The sequence below is a fragment of the Pezoporus flaviventris genome, unplaced genomic scaffold (genome assembly GCF_033815535.1).
Source record: "Pezoporus flaviventris isolate CSIRO_AGI_PZ_B2104156 unplaced genomic scaffold, CSIRO_AGI_Pfla_v1 ptg000003l, whole genome shotgun sequence".
Taxonomy (NCBI): domain Eukaryota; kingdom Metazoa; phylum Chordata; class Aves; order Psittaciformes; family Psittacidae; genus Pezoporus; species Pezoporus flaviventris.
Window position 1 is genome coordinate 10,586,632 of NW_026892551.1, and position 22,126 is coordinate 10,608,757.

The 22,126-nt window shown below is 37.8% G+C and overlaps 1 protein-coding gene across 7 annotated transcripts in view; it reads right to left on the reverse strand.

Annotated features, from left to right (window-relative positions):
* PIBF1 (progesterone immunomodulatory binding factor 1) overlaps window positions 1-22,025 on the reverse strand; it is a 126,789-nt gene extending 104,764 nt beyond the window's left edge. For 4 of the 7 annotated variants that reach the window (XM_061445282.1, XM_061445279.1, XM_061445280.1 and 1 more), the window contains exons 1-6: window positions 21,762-22,025; window positions 21,024-21,338; window positions 20,080-20,180; window positions 18,068-18,266; window positions 11,553-11,672; window positions 577-710 (exon numbers count right to left, since the gene is read on the reverse strand). In XM_061445282.1, the coding sequence (XP_061301266.1) occupies window positions 577-710; window positions 11,553-11,672; window positions 18,068-18,266; window positions 20,080-20,180; window positions 21,024-21,275 (806 nt within the window). In that variant the 5' untranslated portion in view covers window positions 21,276-21,338; window positions 21,762-22,025. Of the gene's footprint in view, window positions 1-576; window positions 711-11,552; window positions 11,673-17,102; window positions 17,250-18,067; window positions 18,267-20,079; window positions 20,181-21,023; window positions 21,339-21,761 lie in introns of those variants that run through there. The other 3 variants (XM_061445276.1, XM_061445277.1, XM_061445283.1) reach the window with 3 other exon arrangements.
* Between the last annotated feature and the right edge of the window lie 101 nt (window positions 22,026-22,126).

Genomic DNA, 22,126 nt, shown 5'->3' on the forward strand with positions numbered 1-22,126 from the left:
ATCTGTACTTTAAAAATGAAGAGACACTGGGACTTTCTGCAGTTAAACCAATTCACTAAAGTAACCCTAAGACAGGGTCACTTTACAGTAACAGACTCTAACAGAGGTCTTATAACAGCTCTTTCAAATTCATGCTTACAAGGCTATCTTAAGTTATAAATATTAATTCCAAGGTCCTGCACTCTTTATTCACTGTGTAGTCACCACACAGTAGAGCACAGGGCCTTTTGTTAGATCACTGCTTTTACTCTAAGAAAAAAGGAGTACTTGTTCTAAGCTGCTTGGCATCAACAGCTCCCATTTCTTTGGTTGCAATGTGACTGGTAGGCTCTTCTGAAAACACAGTAAATCCCCAAATATAAACTTCCATGGAGATAATCTGGTGCATCAGAATTCAACAGGTTGTTCATCTTATAACTGTAGCATACTACAGGAGATAACTGAACCAGCAGTGGCTTAAGGTAAGGAAAAATATCTGTGGTGTACTTAAGCCAAAAAATCAAATTAAAAACTCTAGTCAATCAAGGCTGAAGTTTTTCTATTAACATTTGTATATAGGTAGATATAGATACCTACCATTTTACTTTATCATAGTTCTCTTGTCTGTAATCACCTTGCTGAATCATTTGCTTTGTATCAGCCAGTTCCAGTGTTAAACGCTGACATCTTATCTCAAGCTCTGACCGAGTTCTCCTCTCGTCTTCATAGCTCTAGAAGATAAGACATTTTGAAATTATTAAAGCTACACTGATATTTACTTAAAGCAATCACCAACTAAGTTTTGTGAAGGCCTCTTATGAGCATTCAAGTAGTACCATTTGTATCTGGAAATCTAGCAGGTATCACAAAGTAACCAGTCATATTGATACTCAACTTACTTTTTATCTTATCCTAAATAGGTGATTAATGTATCTAATTTTTTCTAACACATCTGTCCATGGGCACAACTTCCAAGACCAGTAAACCTCATATATACAGCTGGTGGTCTACAAACCTATAGTAGGAGCACAAAAGTCACACTCACTTTACAATATTTTCAAACAATTTTCCATGTGAAGACATATGCCGGTCAGTCACGAATCTTGCCAAATTCTCTCATTATATGAAAAATTTCAGCCAGTTCCTCCCAAATTGTATCTGGGAATTTATGTTTGCTAAAACATATTAGAATCATAGAATAGTTAGGGTTGGAAAGGAACTTAAGATCATCGAGTTCCAAACCCCCTGACATAGGCAGGGACACCTCACACTACACCATGTCACCCAAGGCTCTGTCCAACCTGGTCTTGAACACTGACTGAGACAGAGCAGTCACAGCTTCCTTAGGCAACCTGTTCCAGGGCCTCACCACCCTAACAGGAAAGAACTTCTTCCTTATATCCAATCTAAACTTCCCCTGTTTAAGTTTGAACCCGTTACCCCTTGTCCTGTCACTACAGTCCCTAATGAAGAGTCGCTCCCCAGCATCCTTGCAGGCCCTCTTCAGATACTGGAAAGCTGCTATGAGGTCTCCATGCAGCCTTCTCTTCTCCAGGCTGAACAGCCCTGACTTTCTCAGCTTGTCTTCATATGCGAGGTGCTTGAGCCCCCTTATCATCCCTGCAGCCCTCCTCTGCACTTGCTCCAACAAAATATCATCCAAAGCTTTGGTGAAGGGAGTGAAAAAAGGAAAAAGAAAAAGGTATTTATTTGCTTATTTAATGGTCTATCAGCCTTAATTTCCATTTTCCATTCTTTGTCCTCCACATATACTTTGAGAGTCTACTATGCAAACTAGAAAAAAGGACCAAAGCAAGAGAACACACAGAAAGCAGAAGTATTTTAAAAACACTGGTTATTCCTTTTGAAGATAACTAGATTTCCTAATTATCATATTCCTCTCTCCCACCCCCCACAGGAATAGCAGACCTCTGTATCTTAATACTCAATCTAGACTCCATTTCTCAGATTTTTCTACAAAGTACAAATTTACCCTACAAAATTTTACACAAGTTTACCTTACTTGCTTGTCCTAAATGATGTACTACTTAGCAATTTCTTCACAAAACCAACAAAAAATAAGACTCAGCCACCTATGCTAGGGAAAACTGATGGACAGCACAAAGAACTGCCTGCTAAAACCTTGAGAATAACTTCTGGACATCCAGATTTTTTTTCCATCTTCTGTCTCTCAGAATACTGCCAAGTTCTGCTTTTTTTTTCCTGCTATAGTTGATATATGGCAAGTTCGATAATGGATTCTTGATAAACAATAACTCTATCTGGTTTTATCAAACAGGCATCACAATATTATTCACTGAAGGTGAACACTGCTTTAAGATGTAATTACTGAACTAACCATTTAACCACTGCAAATTAAATTTATTTTGCAGAGGGACATTGTATGAGTGCATAACTTTTTAACGTAAACTGAAAGCTATGCTTCATACATTATAAGAGAGTATAGCAATTGTGTCTAGCTAGTTTTTAATAGACAAGAAAAGTTTAGGAAAGTAGCATTTAAGTAACGGATGACTCCTAAATGCAGCTTCGTAGGAGGAATGAACACAAAGATAATACTCTAGGAAAGGGATGGAAAGACACAAAGAACAACCAAATTCACAGACACCATAAACTGAAAGTCTGACAGAATGCTTCTTGAAAAAATACACCTAAATTTCCGTAAGACACTACAGAAAAGCTCCCTGAGCCACCAAATATACTGTAAGTATCCTGTTGATAAATAAGAATTTTTTGGTTTATATATCACAAATCACATTAGATGACAACACTAAAAAAAGTTTTCATGAGGATTTTGGATGGTATATCATTAAGAACATGTCATCTGAAGACACAATTGTTAATCATCCTAACATACTGGTACATATGGCTTATTTTTATGTTTACCCTAGTGGATATACATTATACAAATCAACACTATAGAAAAGTTTCTTCTTAAACCAATTACCATGGTATCATTTATAAAAATGGCATTATTATAACACTAAAGCCTCGGTCTGGGTAAAGAGTGTTGTCTACAAGTTAGCTAGAATTTCAAATATGTAACAAGTGTGCAGTGCAAACATGACTAATCTTGCAACAGGAAATGGGCATAAGGGCACTTAATTTTTAAGTGCAAATTGAAAGATTAAGTTCGGATACAATTACTCTGCAAATATCATGTGCCATTCTGCTGCTAATACCATGCTAGAATTCATAAACCCTTCACAGAGAAAGCTATTGAAGCTCCTACAGTATTACTCATTTACAACTAGAAGACAACAACCAAAAGTATACAATTAAATTGGTTAACCTCTGGACAAATTTGTCATGAACAGCTCTGAAGCACCAATTTACAGAATAGTGAAATATCTACAAAACTGTATCTACAGAACTAATTCTTTTTAACACCTAAGATCTAAAACAGCTTTGAATTTTATTTAACACATCACAGAATCATAGAATAGTTAGGGTTGGAAAGGACTTTAAGATCATAAAGTTCCAACTCCCCTGCCACAGGCAGGGCCACCTCATGCTAAACCATGTCACCCAAGGCTCTCTCCAACCTGGTCTTGAACACCAATAGAGATGGAGCATTTACAACTTCCTTAGGCAACCCATTCCAGTGCTTCACCACCCTCACAGTAAAGAGCTTCTTCCTTATATCTAATCTAAACTTCCTCTGTTTAAGTTTTAACCTGTTACCCCTTGTCCTATCACTACAGTCTGTAATGAAGAGCCCCTCCCCAGCATTCTTATAGGCCCCCTTCAGATATTGTAAGGCAGCAGTGCTAGTGTCATGTAGCAATATGATAACCCCAGAGAAGGGGAAGGAGGTTAAGTTCTACTTTTGAAATGATACTAAGACATAACCAAACAGTTTGATGCTTAAAAAAATAATTACAGAAAGGAGGGTTTGTTTTGGTTTGTTTTGTTTTTAAAGATTAACTGTAATTCTTGAAGAAATACTAGTTCTTCTACACAGGTCAACGTTTTCTAACTACCTAATCTCTTAGGTATCAAAGTTGTATTTTAATCACAAGAAGAAATATGGAAGACAAGCTAATAAACAGCCTACAGGTTAACACACAAAATCCCCTATACAGTAAGCATATCTCCAGGTAGCAGCCACACAAGCTTCTGGACTTCTATAGCAATACATCTTAAAGACATACAAACAAGGTGCCTGTGTTTAGGCAGAATAAGCCTTGCTTTGCATGTAGTGAAGTTAATTAAGTTTATAACAATGTCCATATGCCCTGAACTGACTTTAAGATCTCTGCAAAGAAACAGCATTATCTTTCTATTTACCTTCAAGAGATAGCTTGGAAATCATGATGAAGTCATGTCCTGCTGAAGCAAAAAGGGGGCTTTTAAAGGGATCAAGATACAGATCACTTTCAAGGACATGAATGAGGTCCTAAAAATAACACCAATAAATAAAAATAACTTAAGTAAGCCCACAAGTGTGAAGAAAAAATTGTGATGATCCTGCGAGCAATGTATAACTTTTCTTCAGCTTCTTATTAATTTTTGTTACTGCAGAGCAGCAAATCAGATGAGGCAATTAAAACAAACAAATCTGACGTGTGAGATGGGTAGGCAAACATTGCCTAAAGAAATTGTTAACAGAGCTGTCCAAAAGACCCAGTATTAACCACTACAGGTCATTTCTGCAAAATACATGAAGCAGTCCCTACCAAGAAGTGATTCCATTTGGTTTACAAACACTGTCAACAGATGGATGTTTTGAGCAAGAAGATTCTAAACTTCACTGATATGCACCATTTAAAAAACAAACTGGTAGAGAAACTAAAGATCTAATGACAGACCTCAGTTTTATGTTATCTTCCATCTGGAATGAATAGCAGCTTATAGCAAGTCACTTGAATAAACACCTCTCTAAATTTCAAGTACAAAAATTGGGTGACATACTTTTTGAACAAAGTTAGTGACACATAATACATGGTAGGGATTAGCTGATCTTTCAAAAAGTCTTTGGGGATAAGAAGATAAACAAAACTGCAAGGAAAAGATTAATCAGCCAATCAACCAGAAGAAGCATGACTTCTTCACACTGTCTACAGATAGGCCAGTGGAAGAAAGTGATCCTGCTTTTAAAAAGCTTACTTGAAAGAACTTCATTTCTGAAGGATCACTTACACAAGCCAGCACTTTCTGTTTGTATCCTAAGGTACCTAACGGCCCTACACAAATGTAAAGCTACTATAACTATTGTAACATGAAAAACAATTCCCTCAAGTTAGTTGGATAAGGTGCACTACTTAGTGAAGATGACATTTTGCTTTAATCCATTTCATAGAATCATAGAATGGTTAGGGTTGGAAAGGACCTTAAGGTCATCTAGTTCCAACCCCCCTGCTGTGGGCAGGGACACCTTACGCTAAATCATATCATCCAAGGCCTCGTCCAACCTGGCCTTGAACACTGCCAGGGATGGAACATTCATAATCTCTCTGGGCAACCTATTCCAGTGCCTCACCACCCTAACAGGAAAGAATTTCCTTCTTATATCCAACCTAAACTTCCCCTGTTTAAGTTTTAACCCGTTACCCCTTGTCCTGTCACTACAGTCTCTAATGAAGAGTCCCTCCCCAGCATCCCTATAGGCCCCCTTCAGATACTGGAAGGCTGCTATGAGGTCTCCACACAGCCTTCTCTTCTCCAGGCTGAACAGCCCCAACTCCCTCAGCCTGTCTTCATACAGGAGGTGCTCCAGTCCCCTGATCATCCTCATGGCCCTACTCCGGACTTGTTCCAACAGTTCCATGTCCTTTTTACATTGAGGACACCAGAACTGCACACAATACTCCAAGTGAGGTCTCACGAGAGCAGAGTAGAGGGGCAGGATCACCTCCTTCAACCTGCTGGTCACGTTCCTTTTGATGCAGCCCAGGATACGGTTGGCTTTCTGGGCTGCAAGCGCACACTGAAGCCAGCTCATGTGAGCAGTCCACAGAGAGTTTGTGGGTCAGGGTTAAAGGGAATATAGCTATGGGAGACATTACTGTGGGGGGATCTGTTATAGACCGCCGGATCAAGGAGAACCTGCGGATGAAGCACTCCATAGACAGGTAGGAAAAGTCTCACGCTCACAGGCCCTTGTTCTCATGGGTGACTTCAACCACCCTGACATCTGTTGGAAGGACAGTACACAACTCTTTGTGTGCGGCAATCTAGCCAGTTCTTTATCCACTGAGTGGTCCATCCATCAAATTGATGTCGCTCCAATTTAGAGACAAGCATGTCGTGTGGGACAGTGTCGAACACTTTCACAAGTCCAGGTAGATGACATCAACTGCTCTACCCCTGTCCATCAGTTCTGTAGCCCCATCAGAGAAGGCCATCAAATTGGTCAGGCAGGATTTCCCCTTAGTGAAGCCATGCTGGCTGTCACCAAGCACCTTGTTGATTTTCATGTGCCTTAGCATGCCTTCCAAGAAAATCTGCTCCAAGATTTTGCCAGGCACAGAGGTGAGACTGACTGGTCTGTAATTCCCCGGGTCATCCATTTTCCCCTTCTTGAAAATGGGGGTTATATTTCCCTTTTTCCAGTCATTGAGAACTTCACCTGACTGCCATGATTTTTCAAATATGATGGCCAGTGGCTTTGCAACTTCATTTGCCAGCTCCTTCAGGACCCGCGGATGGATCTCATCAGGACCCATGGACTGGTACACGTGCACAGTATGTATTCAAAAATTATTGGTCAATACATTATTTATTTGAATTACAACAGCCCAAATATCAGGAAGAAGTTACACATAACTGGACAAATAGGACATCTTTTCCAGCATGCCGATACGAAACTGGTAATCTGTCAAGGACTATAGATAGGGCACTCCCTGTCACTAGCAATGGTACTCTCAATTTTACAACATTCAGATACATCTAGTGGTGACTGATCCTTTGAGCAATAGCTTAGTTTGTTCTTTGAAGACCATAGAAATATTTTTCCTCCAGCTGGGAAACATTATCACAGAGAAAACTGTTAGGTATGCCTAGCTAAGCCTGACAGCTACTAATCCTGATTCAGAGACAAGCTCTTGGAAAGAATCCTTGTCTTACATACATCCAGCTTTGTCTGTAGGCTAACCATAGCTTTTAACTGCCATACTATAAATTTGATTGCAAGTCTTAAAGACAACGTTACAGGAGAAAAAAAAAAAAAAAAAAAAGAAAGACTTAAGACTTGCTAAAACTGTATCAAGATCGAATTCCAGAAAAACACTGCCAAGAAACTCATAGCCAGAGAAGAAAGCAATACTTAATCTTCTAGGCCTACAAAGAAAAGCAGAATTTCCTTCACAGACATTCTCCCAGTCTTGAGAGAAACACAAGCAGTAAATTACATCTGTTTGAGAAAAGGTTCTAACCACTTTGGAAGCAAACAACTCTGAAAATAGTACACCGATATTCAGCATGGGAACACACACATCAGAAGCTGGTTTTCTTTCCGGGAAGCTCCTGGTAATACAACACTACAGCTGGACTTCCCTCTATCTGTACCACCAAAGGTGGAGGTGCCAGCATTATTTATACTTTAAGTACTGAGCACTGTAAAAGGACCAAAACAAGTCTAGTGGAAGGTTTCCCTGCCCATTGGCGGGGGGTGGGGTGTGGTGTGTTAATAGCCCTTCCAACCCGTTTGATTTGATTCTATGATTTGATAACAGATCAGTCAGCACTGCAACACAAGAACATGGCTTTTACCCATTCCACTGACTCCTCCCCAGTCTGTTGCTGCTGCACCTAGAAAAAGAGGACCACACTGGTCTAAATTACAGATGGAATCACTGTGTATAGAGCACCATTAACTTTGTGGTAGTACTGCAGAACCACTTAGCCTGACCACTTTAAAAACAGAAAGTGGTGACAGAGATTTCTTCACACTAGCTGTGTTTATCAGATTATGTTCCAGTGCTAGAAATCAGTCTTCATGCTGTTCTCTGCTACCAGTTGTCAGAAACAGCTCCCCACCCTACTGAGTCTGTGTTACAGATTCAGCTGGCTTTGATTAAATGCTAACTCAGAGCAGCAACAGACAATCAACAAGAGAACTTTGTTACCAAGTAGTAAAGTTTTAGTGGTCTTAATCTTGGGATACTAAGAATTAAATAAGTGCTGACAGAGGCCGATAAACAGTTAGGACCTTTTGCCACTTCTGAATAAATGAAAGATAAATTAATATACCTAGAATACAAATACAGGTGATGTAGATTTGGAAGATGTCTTTCATGTCCTGATGTCAGCACTTTTGCCTACTACAAATGAATTAATGAATGGCCTAGAGACAAGAACATGAGGATTTGTCAAATCTTAGAAACTTGGTTTCTACAAGCTACAATGACAATTCAATTTTTAGAGAACCAAGCTTTCTAGCTCATACAGCTGGATACTTATAAACTCAGTTGGCTAAGAGGCCACAATGCCAGGCAACTGACCCATTTTCGTGCCAGGTGAGGTCTGTTGTGCTGAGAACAAGTTTCTCTTGGTGGGTGCTCCCCTCACCCCCCAAAAAACAAACAAACAAAAAAGGCAGCATATAGCAAAAAAGGATTTGGTGGGTTCAAAGACCTTGTTTTATATAACCAGTACTCAGACATACTGGCTCATCTTAATAACATCCAGACAATTGAACTGTGCAGCTTTGCCTTCTCACAAAACACTAAGGGCTCACGAGCAAAGAAAACAAAATAATGTGCCTTGTTTTGGAGTATGAACAGAAGAACAGTGAAATTAGAGCTCATTTCCTTTGACCAAATTAAAGGACTACAGCCATCCTGTCACAAAATACTAGGCAATGATTGTCTTATTTGATGAATTCATTTCACATTTAAATTTTCCTAGAACTGGCTTTGCATACTAGACAAGTTTGAATTTTCCTTTAAATTTTTTCAGTTCTCTGTTGGCTAGATAGACTCTCCCAAGTCTATACCCAATTGTCTTGTATTTCCCACTAGTTTATTTCTAGGTGAATATCTACACATATGAAACTTACTCAAACCTAGTCCCTCAGGCATGAACAAGCAGAAAAGCTCCAAGACATTAGTAATTCTTAAAAAAAATTGGGCTAAACACGTATTTTAGTTCCTTTCTATATTCCACAAAGAAGAAAAAACATGTTGAAACTCATTAGGGAGTTTGTTAATGATGTGCAACAGTAGGGAAAAAAAATGCTTATTGTAGGAAGTGGTTTATTCTCACAGAGGGAAGGGGAAAAAAAAAAAAGAGAAAAAAAGTAATAGATTGTCTTAACTTCAGTGATGACTGCATCTCAAATATCTGTATCAGTAGTTTCCTAATGAACTTTTAAACCCAGAAGAGACACATTGTTAATAAATAATGTAGAGAACAGAAATATTGCAACTGTTGGAGAAAACTTAAGGAATACTGGATGGCAAATCAGAGAAAGGATATGAAGAGTGTAAGTTCCTTAAAAACAGGAAAGAAGCTTCAGCAACTGTGTTTCATGTATCTGGTAATAAAGAATAATTGGAATATCACAAAAGCAGTAAAAGAAGAGTATAAGAGCTTAAGACTCTGAATAAAACTGTACTTTATTTCCTACTGATAAATTCCTTGCAATAAAGCCTGACCTTATTTAAGGAACTCAAATAAGTAAGTTACCCTGAGAGTACACCTTGAAAACACTTCTTCATAAACTGCAAGAGATGCATACGTACATTAGTTTTAGTGTATTAAGTACATTAGAGATTCTGAAGTACCCTCACATATTGGTGATGCTCCTTACTACCTGAAACAGCCTGAGGTACCTTGTTATATTGACACTCATCAAGTCACAAGGTCAAATCTGAACTTGTCAGAAGCAAAACAGAGACTTTTAAGTCTCTCTGCACATAAAATACCTCATCTCAGGTCACATACACATCACCTCTGCATAACGGATAAGGTAAAGACTTGAGTTTGGGGGAGTGTATATATGGAAAAACTGTAGTAAGTGAACTTACCCGAAACCTAAGAATCCTAAGGAGTAATTTTTATTAACAACTGTAAGCCATTTTATTTTTTTTTTAACTTGTTACATTTCAGCAACTGGATATCTTCCCCAATTGGTTTTGGCTTGGGTTTTTCCATTTAAACGAGGTATTCATTCTTAGTAATTGTCTCTCATTTTAAGCATGATTATGGAAACAGGGTATAAGCATTCAAATAACCACCTCAGTTCAACACAGGCAACATTCTAGTGCTTTTTCACCAACATCGAAAGCCTAGTAAACTTCAAACTTGGAAAAATAAAATCAGTAGGAAAGGTGGATACTGCCAACATGTGGTATAAAAAGAACAAAATTACATGTTTCTATATTAAAGAAAGGTCAGTATACCAAGAAAATTGTTTCTAGCAAAACTTTAATTATTGTTATCTACAATCCTGTTAAGCTGCCGTATCAAAAATTAACACAGATGTCAGTCAAATCTCAGAAGGCTGAAATCCTCCTGTAGAATTTTATTCAATCAAAGCACATTAAATGTACAATGAAGCAAAATGAATGCTCAGGTAAATCAGTTAATTTAAGTTATGGCTAGAGATGATTACAAAATAATGGTGAAGCACATAAGTGCCCAAATTTTACTCGCTACTTTTAATTCAATCAAAAAGAGAAATGAAAATTATATGAATTTCACAAAGATGATCCTGTACAATTAATAACTCTTTACAGCTGATTATTCCATAAGTTAATTCTGAAGGAAAAAAAAAAAAGAAAAAAAAGTGGTAACTAAAGAATAAGGTCAGAAGTATCAAACTGACAGTGGCATTCAAGTGCCTGCTGGCCACAACTTGGATAAATACACACTAGGTACCTGAAGCCGTCTTATCACAATTCCAGATTTATGCAGAACTAAGGTAAAATACAAATCTTCCTAGTTGTATGCATACTAAGAATATTATAAATGTTCATAAATACCTTCAAAAATACATTCTTCATATACTGTTTCAGCTCCTTTGCTCTTTGCAAATAAAAAAATAAATATATTTAGATAATTTGTTTCTCTATTTCTGGCATTTATAACATACCTGAAATTATCTTTTTCTTTAGTATAGAAATAAATAGGAAATTCAAATATAAAAGTTGAAAAGCAGAAGAGAAGAGGCAACTCCAAAGAATTCTTTAAAAACGCATTTTTAGATTATCTAAAACTAAAGGTGAGGCAAATTACTAAGACATCACCATCTTGAAAACTATACACTGAACAATCATTCCCTATCTACTTCTGGATGGATCTCTTGTCTCAGTTTCCCTGACCTGAACCTTGCCCTCAGAAAGCACAACATAGCTGGTAAGAGTCTATCCTTAACATTCTAATGAGCAAATTTTGCAGAGTAGCTATAATGCAAAATTAGCTGTTATGCAAGGGCATCTGTAGCTTGCTTCTCCTTTCCCTCTCACCTCAGCCCTCCTACCCCCACTTATTATTATACAGCAAAAGAACCCTCTTTTATATCTTATACATCAATAATGATTTGGAAAATTAGTTTTTTGCAATATATTTACACATTTTCTTAATTGAAATAATTATGATTCACAGACCTCTGTCAGACACTTCAGTTGCGATTTGTACCCACGTAGTTCTTCTGTTAGGCTCTCTTTTTTCATCTGTAGATCACTTAACTCTTTTCGTAAGGAATGGACTACTTCATAGAATAGAATCTAGAAAAACAAGATACATATTCAAAATTGAGACTAGCAAAACTGCAATCGCAAAGCCACAGTTAAAAAACAAACAAACAAACAAAAACAAACAAAAAAACAAACAAAAAAAGCCACACAAAAACAACAATACAGACCCCAGCTTAACATTTTATGGCAATAATTCACCAAATAATTTCTAGCGTAAACAAGGAACCTGGCTGAGGCTAGGGAAATGTTAAAGCAAAGACAGTGTTTTTCTTTAAGACACTAACAGCAGCAGCAAAGAAATAATCAGTTTGTGTTTGGCACTAAATAAAAAAGGAGGAATAAAGGTAAAGATATACATGTCTGTTCAACTAAGGCAGCTCTCAGGCTGCCTGATTAAAATGCAGAGCTGCTAAGGGACCACATGTTCCCTCCCTCTTACTTGTGCCAATCCTAGGGCCTATTTGATTAATATTGTAAAAAAAAGAAAAAAGAAAAAAAGAAAGTAAGCCTATTTAGCAATAAACCAACGTGACTTGCTAACTTTCCCCAAGCCAATATAAATTTTAACGGGGTGTGTAGAAGTGGGGAGAGATTAGCTCTGTTTTCTGCCAGTTCAGTGTGCTGAATCTGGATCAAAATGCGAGAGCAAGCGCAGGAAGCAGAACAGCCCATGACCAAGAAAAGCCATGATACACCCCCCACACACACTTTCAGCAGTGACAGGCTGCTGCATGGGTTCAGCTGCATCATGCAACTATGCCTCTGACAGAATCTGCCCTGCTAAATTAACACTGAAAAAAAAATCCTTGTAAAGGGATGAAAAAAAAATAAATAATAACAATCCTGTAACAGATACTCCTCTCTCTTCCCCCAATCCACTCACAGGCATAGTCTCAGACAAGTAAATCTCAGATCCATAAACTCTTCCAGAACATTTGTACTGAACAAGAAAAAATACTAGAAAAACACAGTACTAAACCATAAACCAGCAGTAAAAAACAAATCCCAAACCCCTAAAACAAAAAGACAAAAGAGACAAAGAAGAAAGAGCTTTTTTGATATACACCCACACACACGTACACAGATGTTATTACTCCTAGATTAACCTGATACCTTATAATGTTTGTTTTGTGGGATGAAAAGCAAAGAACAGATAATTAAGCACTATTTTCATGCAAAAGCTTCTCCATACCCCTCTATCATGAATGCTTTGTTTGATATACAATTAAAGAAGAAATACAAGCAAGAAAGCACAGACAGAACTCAAGAGCAAGCTGTACTACAGTTCCATGCAGAAGACAAGTCTGTTTTACTACCTGTAAACAACAGAAGACAAAGAAAAGTTCCAGGTATATTCCACATAATTGACAGCATACCACAGAAGCCATGGAAATTTGTGATGTAAATATAGGCGTAGTTTGCTTTAGACAACAAAGCAAATGTGTAACATGACTGGAAGACTAATAGTAAGGCAGAAAAAGTGACATTTTCTTTTTTTTGTTTTCAAGTTTTTCCAAATATTGCGCTTGTTAAAAGCTGCAGTTGCTTGAATCTGTTGCACTCAACAAGAGAGCTCCACTTTTCAGCCTTACCTTCAGATGCAAAACAAGCACAAGCTAAAGTAAGACATATACTATAAATCTGAAGCAACTTCTTATAAAAAAAAATGAATGCTTTCCCAAAATACAGCTGTTATTTTTAAGATGGTAAGAAGGGATTCTCAGTTTGTTATGTCTAAGTTTACACACAAAATGAAGAAAATGAAGGACATTTTAAACTACAGTTCATTTTAAAAAGAAATAAGGTAGGATCACTTTTTTGTTCATGTTCTGAAAATTCCAAATGACAAGTCGAACCATCAGATGCTACAGCAGCTAAAACTAGAAAACAGAAATTTTCTATTCCGAGAAGTGAAGTGCATAATATTGCTTTATTGTACTGCTTCATTACTTTTTTTTCTTGCATTATGCCAATATTCAAGGACTTTTTTTCCTGTCCATCTGTGAAATCCCATTGTTTCTAATTGGCTTGCATGAAAACAAAACAGCAAAGATAGCTTTGTGGCTTCTTTCTAACTTCCAAACTACATCAGGCTTCAGCTACTTCAAAGTAGTAATTTTTCTGTCTCTTCTCTATAGCTTCCACTGACTAGTTTGCGCCTATGTGGACTCTTTAAGAACTTGTCCAACTACATCTGAAATCAAGCAACTGATTTTTAATCAAATCCTCTTCCCTCCCCAAAAAAATATTATTTTCTTTAAAAATAACCTTGACTGTCACTAATTGATGACTATTTAAAACATTGTGGGTTTTTCAAACCACACTACTTTTTCCCTTAAGTTCTTGTCTTTTTATTGTGATTTCCTTAGGAAACCTAACTTATGCCATCATGCCACATTTACTTCCCAAACTGCAACAATCTTAAAATAAGATTATCCAGTATCAAACTAGGATTTCATGGGATATAGGTATCAAGATAGGTGTATCTATCTGCACAGCCCTCCTGAGAAAACATCAATCTATGGTAATAAGAAAGTGCAAATTAATGCAGACATGAGGGGAAGGTTGCAGCAGAAGTCAACTGTTACTTAACTTGCTTGATGGCAAATAAACATTCATGTAACTCAGCAGTCAAATCACACATATTACCTCTTGTCGAGTTCATATAGCAGCAACAAAGATTATTCTAATGGGATTTCAGAAATAACTGCATATCTTAAAAAATACAAATTTATATTCATGTGCTGTAAGGAAAAGGTCACCACTTTCCAGGCAATTTTTAAAAAGTTCTTAATATGTGCCCACCATTTTTTATAGAAAACAAAGCTTAACCTAAAAATGGGTGGGCGCAGAGGATGAGGAAGTTGGCTCCTGTTAAATGAAGTCATGTTAAAGTAGTTTCATCAGTTACTGCCTTCTTAAACAAAGGGCAAATGAGCTGTAGTTAGTAAAATGAGGCCACTGAAAAACATAGCGACTGAAATTGGATCAAACAGAATTCACAGATTCCATTTTTAAACAACTTGATGAAAAATTTTTAGGAGTACACAAATGCTCACTTTACTGAACAAATTAAGTGATTCAGCTGCCAAGCACCAGTTCAATGACCTGGAGTGCTTTAAAATTTTTCTGTTTCCAAGAAAATCATTCTTATAAACAGTAAAAAAACCTCTAAATTTTTATATACAAGTTAAAAAAAGTGTGATTTTTAAGAGAAAGATGCTTAAAACATCATTATTGGAACTAGATTATCTCTAAGGTCTCTTCCAACCCAAATTATTCTATGATTAACTTAAACAGGGGAAGTTTAGGTTAGACATAAGGAAGAAGTTCTTTACTGGGAGGGTGGTGAGGTACAGGAATGGGTTGCCCAAGGAGGCTGTGAATGCTCCATCCTTGGCAGTGTTCAAGGCCGGGTTGGACAGAACCAGAGCCCTGGGCGACACGGTTTAGTGAGAGGTGTCCCTGCCCATGGCAGAGGGGTTGGAACTTGATGATCTTAAGGTCCTTTCCAACCCTAACTATTCTATTATTCTATGATTAACATTAAACATTGCCTAGTTTTTGCTCTATCGTGTCACTATTGCACCCCTTTGTGGCAGAACAGTGAAAAAACATCTCATTTGTTTTAATTCTATGTCCTGTTTGTCTATGTTGCAGTATCTCTATATACAAAATGTGTATTTAAACACTTCCTGCTGTTTTTCCATTATATCAGGTTTCAAATAAAGTGTAAGAATTATATATACAATTGCTTCTATCCTGGAGAATTGTAAAGCAGTATTTCATAATGGATAAACAGAAAAAAGTCTGGAAATTTCTTGCTCAACTCTTCTTTAAGCAAAACTTTCTCACCAAGGAGAATTTTATTCTCATATCAATACACTATACTGTTAGTCTGCCCATAGATCTGGAGTCGGAGATTTTATCTGCCTGAAAAATGCACAATTCCTCCTTAGGTGAGTAAAGCAGAAAACAGCATCAGAAAAATTACTTAGTCCCTTCAACATCCTTTTACTAGCTTTCTGAAACCAGATGGATGCATACACAGGATATACAAAACTGTTCTGTAGCCTCTCAGCATCTGTTACAGCTGAACAACTCAAAGTAGTGATAATCACCGAGCTTAACCGATACTCTCATGTTCATGCTGATCCTGTTGCCAAAATAAGTTGGGAGAAGCAGAAAACAGCATCTTACTACAAGACGACACTGTTTATGTCTTCACTACAATGTCTTCTCACGAAAAAAAAAAAAAAAATTGGTTTGACCAAAAAAGGACTTCTTCAGTCCTTTCCAAAGAAAGTGACATATATGTAAAGAAAAGGACTTCACTGAACACGTAGGTAGGGGAGTTTCTGTCACAGACAAAAGTAGAATTTACCAGTTGAATGCAAGCGGAAAAGAAAGATAGATTAGAGGTAGAAGGTGGCTGTTGCCTCTCCTGCTTCACATCCTTTTTAGAGTACCCTTCTATTCACAAATACAGTCTAAGCAATCTGTGCTGTGACACCTACACTTAAAGCAGCTGGCAAGGTTACTAACACCTTGTATTTCTCCTTCCCAGCTACACATTCTTTTGTACTGACTGCCAATCAGCTCCAAAGAACTGGAGCTTCCTGCATACCAATTTCAAGCAAGCTGACAGAGATTTCAGTTTGCGTTTAAAATTTGCTTTTTCAACCATGGTATTGCAGGAATCAACAAAACCCCTGAAATACTTCTGCAGAGGGCAGGGTACAGTAGGCAACTAGGGGTAGCGACCTAAGAGGCTCCAGCTAGGTGATCTTGTTATTCGTACAGAGCCTTAAAATTTTCCCAGTACTTTCAAAAGTCCAAGTTTTAGAACTTTTGAGAAGATGTTTCCAAGCACATCCTTAAGATAAGAAGGACAAGTTAGGCTTCTCTGTACATATTTTAGAGCACAGTATACCATTACTTTCATCCAGCAAGAGAACTCATTCATGCAGCATTTATACCTCAACAAATCCACTAAGCTTTTTAAATTGTATTATTTACAGCTTCTTTAATAACTAGCTCTACAAATAAGTAAAATGCTAATACTTTGGTGGATTAAGGTTTGTATGTCCAAATCCTCTTCATTTCCAGAAGTGAGCCAGGATAGTCTGGACATATTCCACAGTCTGTGAAGACACTGTCTTTTTATTGCAAGCAGAAATCCCCCTGCCCTTCTATCTACCCATAAGCCATAATTAAAAAACTTCTTAAATCAAGAAAACGGGTCTTACAGTAGTCTTTAAGGTACACTTTATCTCCTGCGTTTAGTCAGACAGGAAATGGACAGATGGAAAACATGAAGGAAAGGTAAGAGATCTCTGCAACAGCCACCTTAACTTCCGGCTCTGGCAAGCCGAGTTTCAAATTACTTTTTTCAGCCTGCTGTGTTTTAGATCATCAGTGTGTACCCACCATGTAACTGTAACACCTCGTCTGCTTAACCTGCTTAAAATATGTCAGCAATTCTAATCCTTTCAAGACATCAGAGTCTGGACTTAAAAGGTTCCCCTCTTTACTGGAATCCTGTTGTAACAGACAGATCCAAAAGCACACCTGTCTCTGAAGTTCCCTCATTTCTAGCTGGGGAAGAGTAAGAATTTAGGAGTATAGACTGGCTTCCACTATATGCAAATACCTTTAATTCTAAACAGAAGCAATTTACAGCTTGTGGTGGGTTGACCCTGAGCAGCAGCCAAGCACCCATATTGGCTGCTCACTGGCTGCCTCCAGTGGGAGCAGGACACAGGAGTGTGAAGAACAAAAGCAAGGAAACTCAGGTGTTGAGTTTTCTCAACAGTTTATTAGTGAAGGAAAGAGAGAGAATCATAGAATAGTGGTTGGAAGGGACCTCATGGATCATCTGGTCCAAACTTTCTTGGCAAAGCATAACCTAGACTAGATGTCTGAGCACCCTGTCCAGCTGAATTCCAAGTGTCCAACACTGGGGAGTCCACCACTTCCCTGGGGAGATTATTCCAATGGCCATGCAAATACAGTCACCACCTCTTGCAAGCAGACTGATGCCCAGCCAGTCTCTGAGCAATAACCACCTTGGAAGCCACCCCCCACCTCATCTTTCTTCCTCTATTTCCAGTTTATATTACTGAGCATGACCTTAGATGGCATGGAATATTCCTTTGGCTGATTCATGCCAGCTATTCAGCTGTGTCCCCTCTCAAGCTCATGAATATCCCTTGCTTGCTGGGGAGAGGGGAAGAAGAGTAAGCCTTGATGCTGTACAAGCACTGTCCAGCAATAGCTGTAACACTGGTGTGTTGCCAACACTGTTTTAGCCAAGCACAAAGCAAGCACAAGAAGATTCAGGCTGCTATGAAGAAAGTTAACTCCATCCTAGGCAAACCCAGGATACTGCTATATTTTAAACCAATACAAAACTCAATACTCACAGAAACATATTCAGGGATAGAAAGCTGGTCTTCAGGAAGTAACTTTAGCTGCTTATAGCAATCATCTGTCAACTCCAAGTCTCGCAAACTACGACGGATATCTCCAGCCCTCTCCCTTAACTGACGATTTGTTTCCTCCAGTTGCTTCTGTCTCAACAAAATAGTTTCCATTTCTTGTTTCATTAGAGCCTGATGTTTTCTTCAAGATTGATTTGAAAACAGAAGACATTAAGTAGCAAGTAACACAAGTGACAAACCTTCACAATACGCTGGTAAGGCAGTGAGTTATGCTCATTGTAGTGGGGAAATTTTACAGAGATTAGGTAATTAGCACAAAAGTGTACACCAGCATGATTACACAATCATATCATATATGCCAGAAACTTTACATTGACAATATGAGGCTGAATCTGAGAAGTGTCAATTAAGCTCCACATGTGCTGACTTTAATTGGTAAATTTAGACTAACTTATAAATTCAAAACATTAAAAGCATGAAAAAGCTGACTGTATTTCCACACAAAACCCAAGGAACTAGTAAATCACCAAAGAAATAGTACAATAGTAAGTTACATTTGTGTCTTACCAAGTTTCAGCACATACGTGATTAAGGCCTATTCCACACACAACCCTTCATTTTCTGCCCAGTGTAATACACAAAATTGGGATCCATTTTAAATAAAACAAAACAAAAAAAACAAAAAAAATCACACCACAAACCACACACTGCAAAGGCCACTACACTTAAACAAGCGGCCCTACTGCCAGCCTTAAAATACTACCATTATTATTATCACCAGAGATATGGTATTATGCAACAAGAAAAACTGTGCATCACTTCAAGATGTTTCTAAGTGTTCACTTTATTTAAATCAAATGTAACTGACCTAATTTTTCAGAGGTTTTAGCCATGACTCTTGAAAATCTATTCAAATTAAATCATTCTTCAAAATGGACCAACTCCTACATTATTTTAAAAAGTAATATTAAAAATACTAGCTGGTACTACAAGGCAGTGTCTGGCTCACTGATTTCAAAAAGACAAGAGAAAGTCCCAGGTCATCAATGCAGTCACACAAGGAAACACTCTGTACATAGCGTGCAATACTCTTAAACAGAGATGGAAAGTGATGTAAAAGGCAGACAGGAAAACTAACTACTTTACTTTTCCCAGTCTTTTCATTAAACTTTTTATGCTTATTAATAGCAATTTGCACCGAAGTTCTTGTTTTACTGAACACTTCACAAATAACTCAGATATGGCCAACATAAAAATATTCCACTCTGGTGCAAATCAGCATTCAGAATGACAAGGCATTTTTCTGACAGTCAGCTGCTCCGAGTTAAAAGACTTTGTTGTAACTAATCCCAAATCCAGCTTCATATCCCTAAATCTGTTCTAGGCTTACTACAGAATATGACTTTGAATTAGTTACATCCTGTAAGCTCTAACATGAGACTTATAAGTAATGCTCTTCCTTCACAGGTGTTAGAACATTTAACTGACAAAGTAATTTGGAGAAGCCTGTGTGCCAGTCTATTTTCAGCTACAAATTAATTCAAAATGTTTCAGAAAAGCAAGATGAAAAATTTCTGCATCATCAACTGATAATGTTCCTGACCAATAAGCAATCCTAACTGGGAGTGCTAAACATTATCCCCTTACCTTTCCCAAGTCATCAAGGCGGCAGAGTTATTCAAAATTCTGTTTAATTTCATGCAAAATCTGCCACCTCTACCTACTCCTTTTACTCTTTACTAGTTTTAAGAATGCTCTTACTCCAGTTCTTATTCAGTTTTGAATCCAGGTAACAATAAAACTTCAGCAAGTGAAAGCTGAATTCAAATGTATGTATATGTAAATGAAACACACAAATTCCATTTTTAGAATGCAAAAGAAATCCTATTCCTGCAATTCATAATCATTAGCTTCCATTAACTGTCAATGAATTAATTAAAATTCATATTAATAAATTATTAAAGATGAAGTTCTTAGTTTTACTCCCATTGTACCTGGAATCTTCTTGCTGTAATGCCAGCTGACTATCCAGTCGTAAAGACAACAGCTTCTTTTGATGGACTGTATCATTAAGTTTCTCTTCTAGCTCTTCAATCTAAATAGAATGAATGTAAGTATAAAACAAAGACTGGAGCTTACTTTGGTAATTAAAAAAAAACAACTGTACAAAAAGGTGGAGAGCCAATGCCGTAGGAAATGCAATGACTATCTGACAAGACCTCCAAATATGCCAAATAATAAGTTTCATAAATACAATACAGATTTTGCCCTAATGAACTAAAAGTAAAAAAGACTTAGCTCTAAACCTTATTGTTTTCAGCCAAATAGCTACTTGTTCAACTAACTTCAAACCAGGCTTAAATACAAAGCAGCAAGCCTGTGAAAGCCACAATTAGTATTTAGTAGGCCGTAAATGTGGACTGCACACAGGTGTGGCAAAGCTTTAACAACCTTTCTTAGTTTCATGCATTTTAGTGGCAACTGTACACAATAAAATCCCCTCCTATTAGCATGTTGGCGTATTCTAGCCACATCCTGATTAACAGATCATCAAATAGTATTCAGATTACTGTTCCTACTATTCCAAAGTAGAAAAGCCCTATTAAGCTGCTTTTATCAGTGACAAAATTATTCTTCATTTCTGAAAGAAAACAGGTCTTTTTCTTCTGTTTTTAGAAAAGAAAAACCTAATTAAATCCCACCTCGTTCATTTGAAATGTTGAATTTACTTGCTCAGTCAGCTAAGTTTTCCGTATCTTTGTTTCCTTCTTTTCTCAAAAAAAAACAAAGAAAACACAAAAATCCCTTCCAAAAACAACTAAGCAGGCTTTCAGCATGCAATTCACAGAATTTGTTGGCAGAATATAAGTTTCTATCATACTCCAAGAGCACCAGAAACAAGAAAAGATTATACAACAAAAAGAACAACATTTCTTACCTTGGTCAGATATTCTACTTTCAGGTTGTCAATCATCAAGTTTTTCTGAGATAGTTCTATTTTAACTAGCTGAAGATTATGGAGCAACTCCTTCCGTTCAATCAGCTCCTTAGTTATTTTAACAGTACCTTCTCTCTCTTCAGAGGAAGAAATATCATCAGTTGGTACTGTGGTTTCTAAGCTAATATCTTCAGACTCAAAAGAGCTGGAAATGTTTACTTTCCTCATTTCCTTAGAGCTTTTAAGTGACATTTTCTTCTACTATTTGCAATGCTTTTTTATGTGGTACTTTCAGATGAGCCCCTGAAGAATTAACTGTAAGAATCAAAACAGTTAAGTGAAAGGCATTATGAAAAATTAAAAAGTTAAGACCACTAAGCAACTTCCCAGCATCACATGAATGTATTTTTTACACAAGAAAAACATTTTAAGCTCAAGAAGTTGCCCAAGGAGTCTGTCGCTTAAGTAATTGTTAGCACGGGGTTTGACTGCAGTAAGCTAAATACCGGTGTGAATCAAGCTTACTGGTAAGATGCTGTAAGTAAATCAGGATGTACACCTGCCATTCACGCTCTCAGAAGAACATGCACCAAAACTTCACAAGATCCATAAGCCATACATACAGTATCAGAGAACATCCAATAACGAGCATTAACAAAGCTTGCTACAGAAAACAATACAGGAATGGAGTGATAGCCACTTTTGTCTTCTCTAAAGTATCAGCTCTGGTACGCTTACCAGGCTAACTTACTCAACAGCCACACGTACTTTACAACTGCTCGGTACAGACCACGGCTTTTACTGAAGAGGTGCGCAGACTAACGCAAGCCGTTCAAAGCCCTACAGGGAAAGGCAGTGCCGCGCTAACGCGAGGGGTGCCGAACCCGCCGGGGCTGGCTCTCCCAGGCCACTGCTCCTTCCCCACGGCAGAGGCAGCTCAATGGAAGATACGCCGGATGCCCAAGTCAGCGGAAGACAACGGCCAGCAGGGTGTATAAGAGCGAGAAGAAGCTGACCCGCCAGGCGAAGAGGGTTCCGCTCGGCACCTGCAGCTCCAACGCCGGGTCGGGCGCTCACTCACCTCACACGGCGGCGACCCGCCC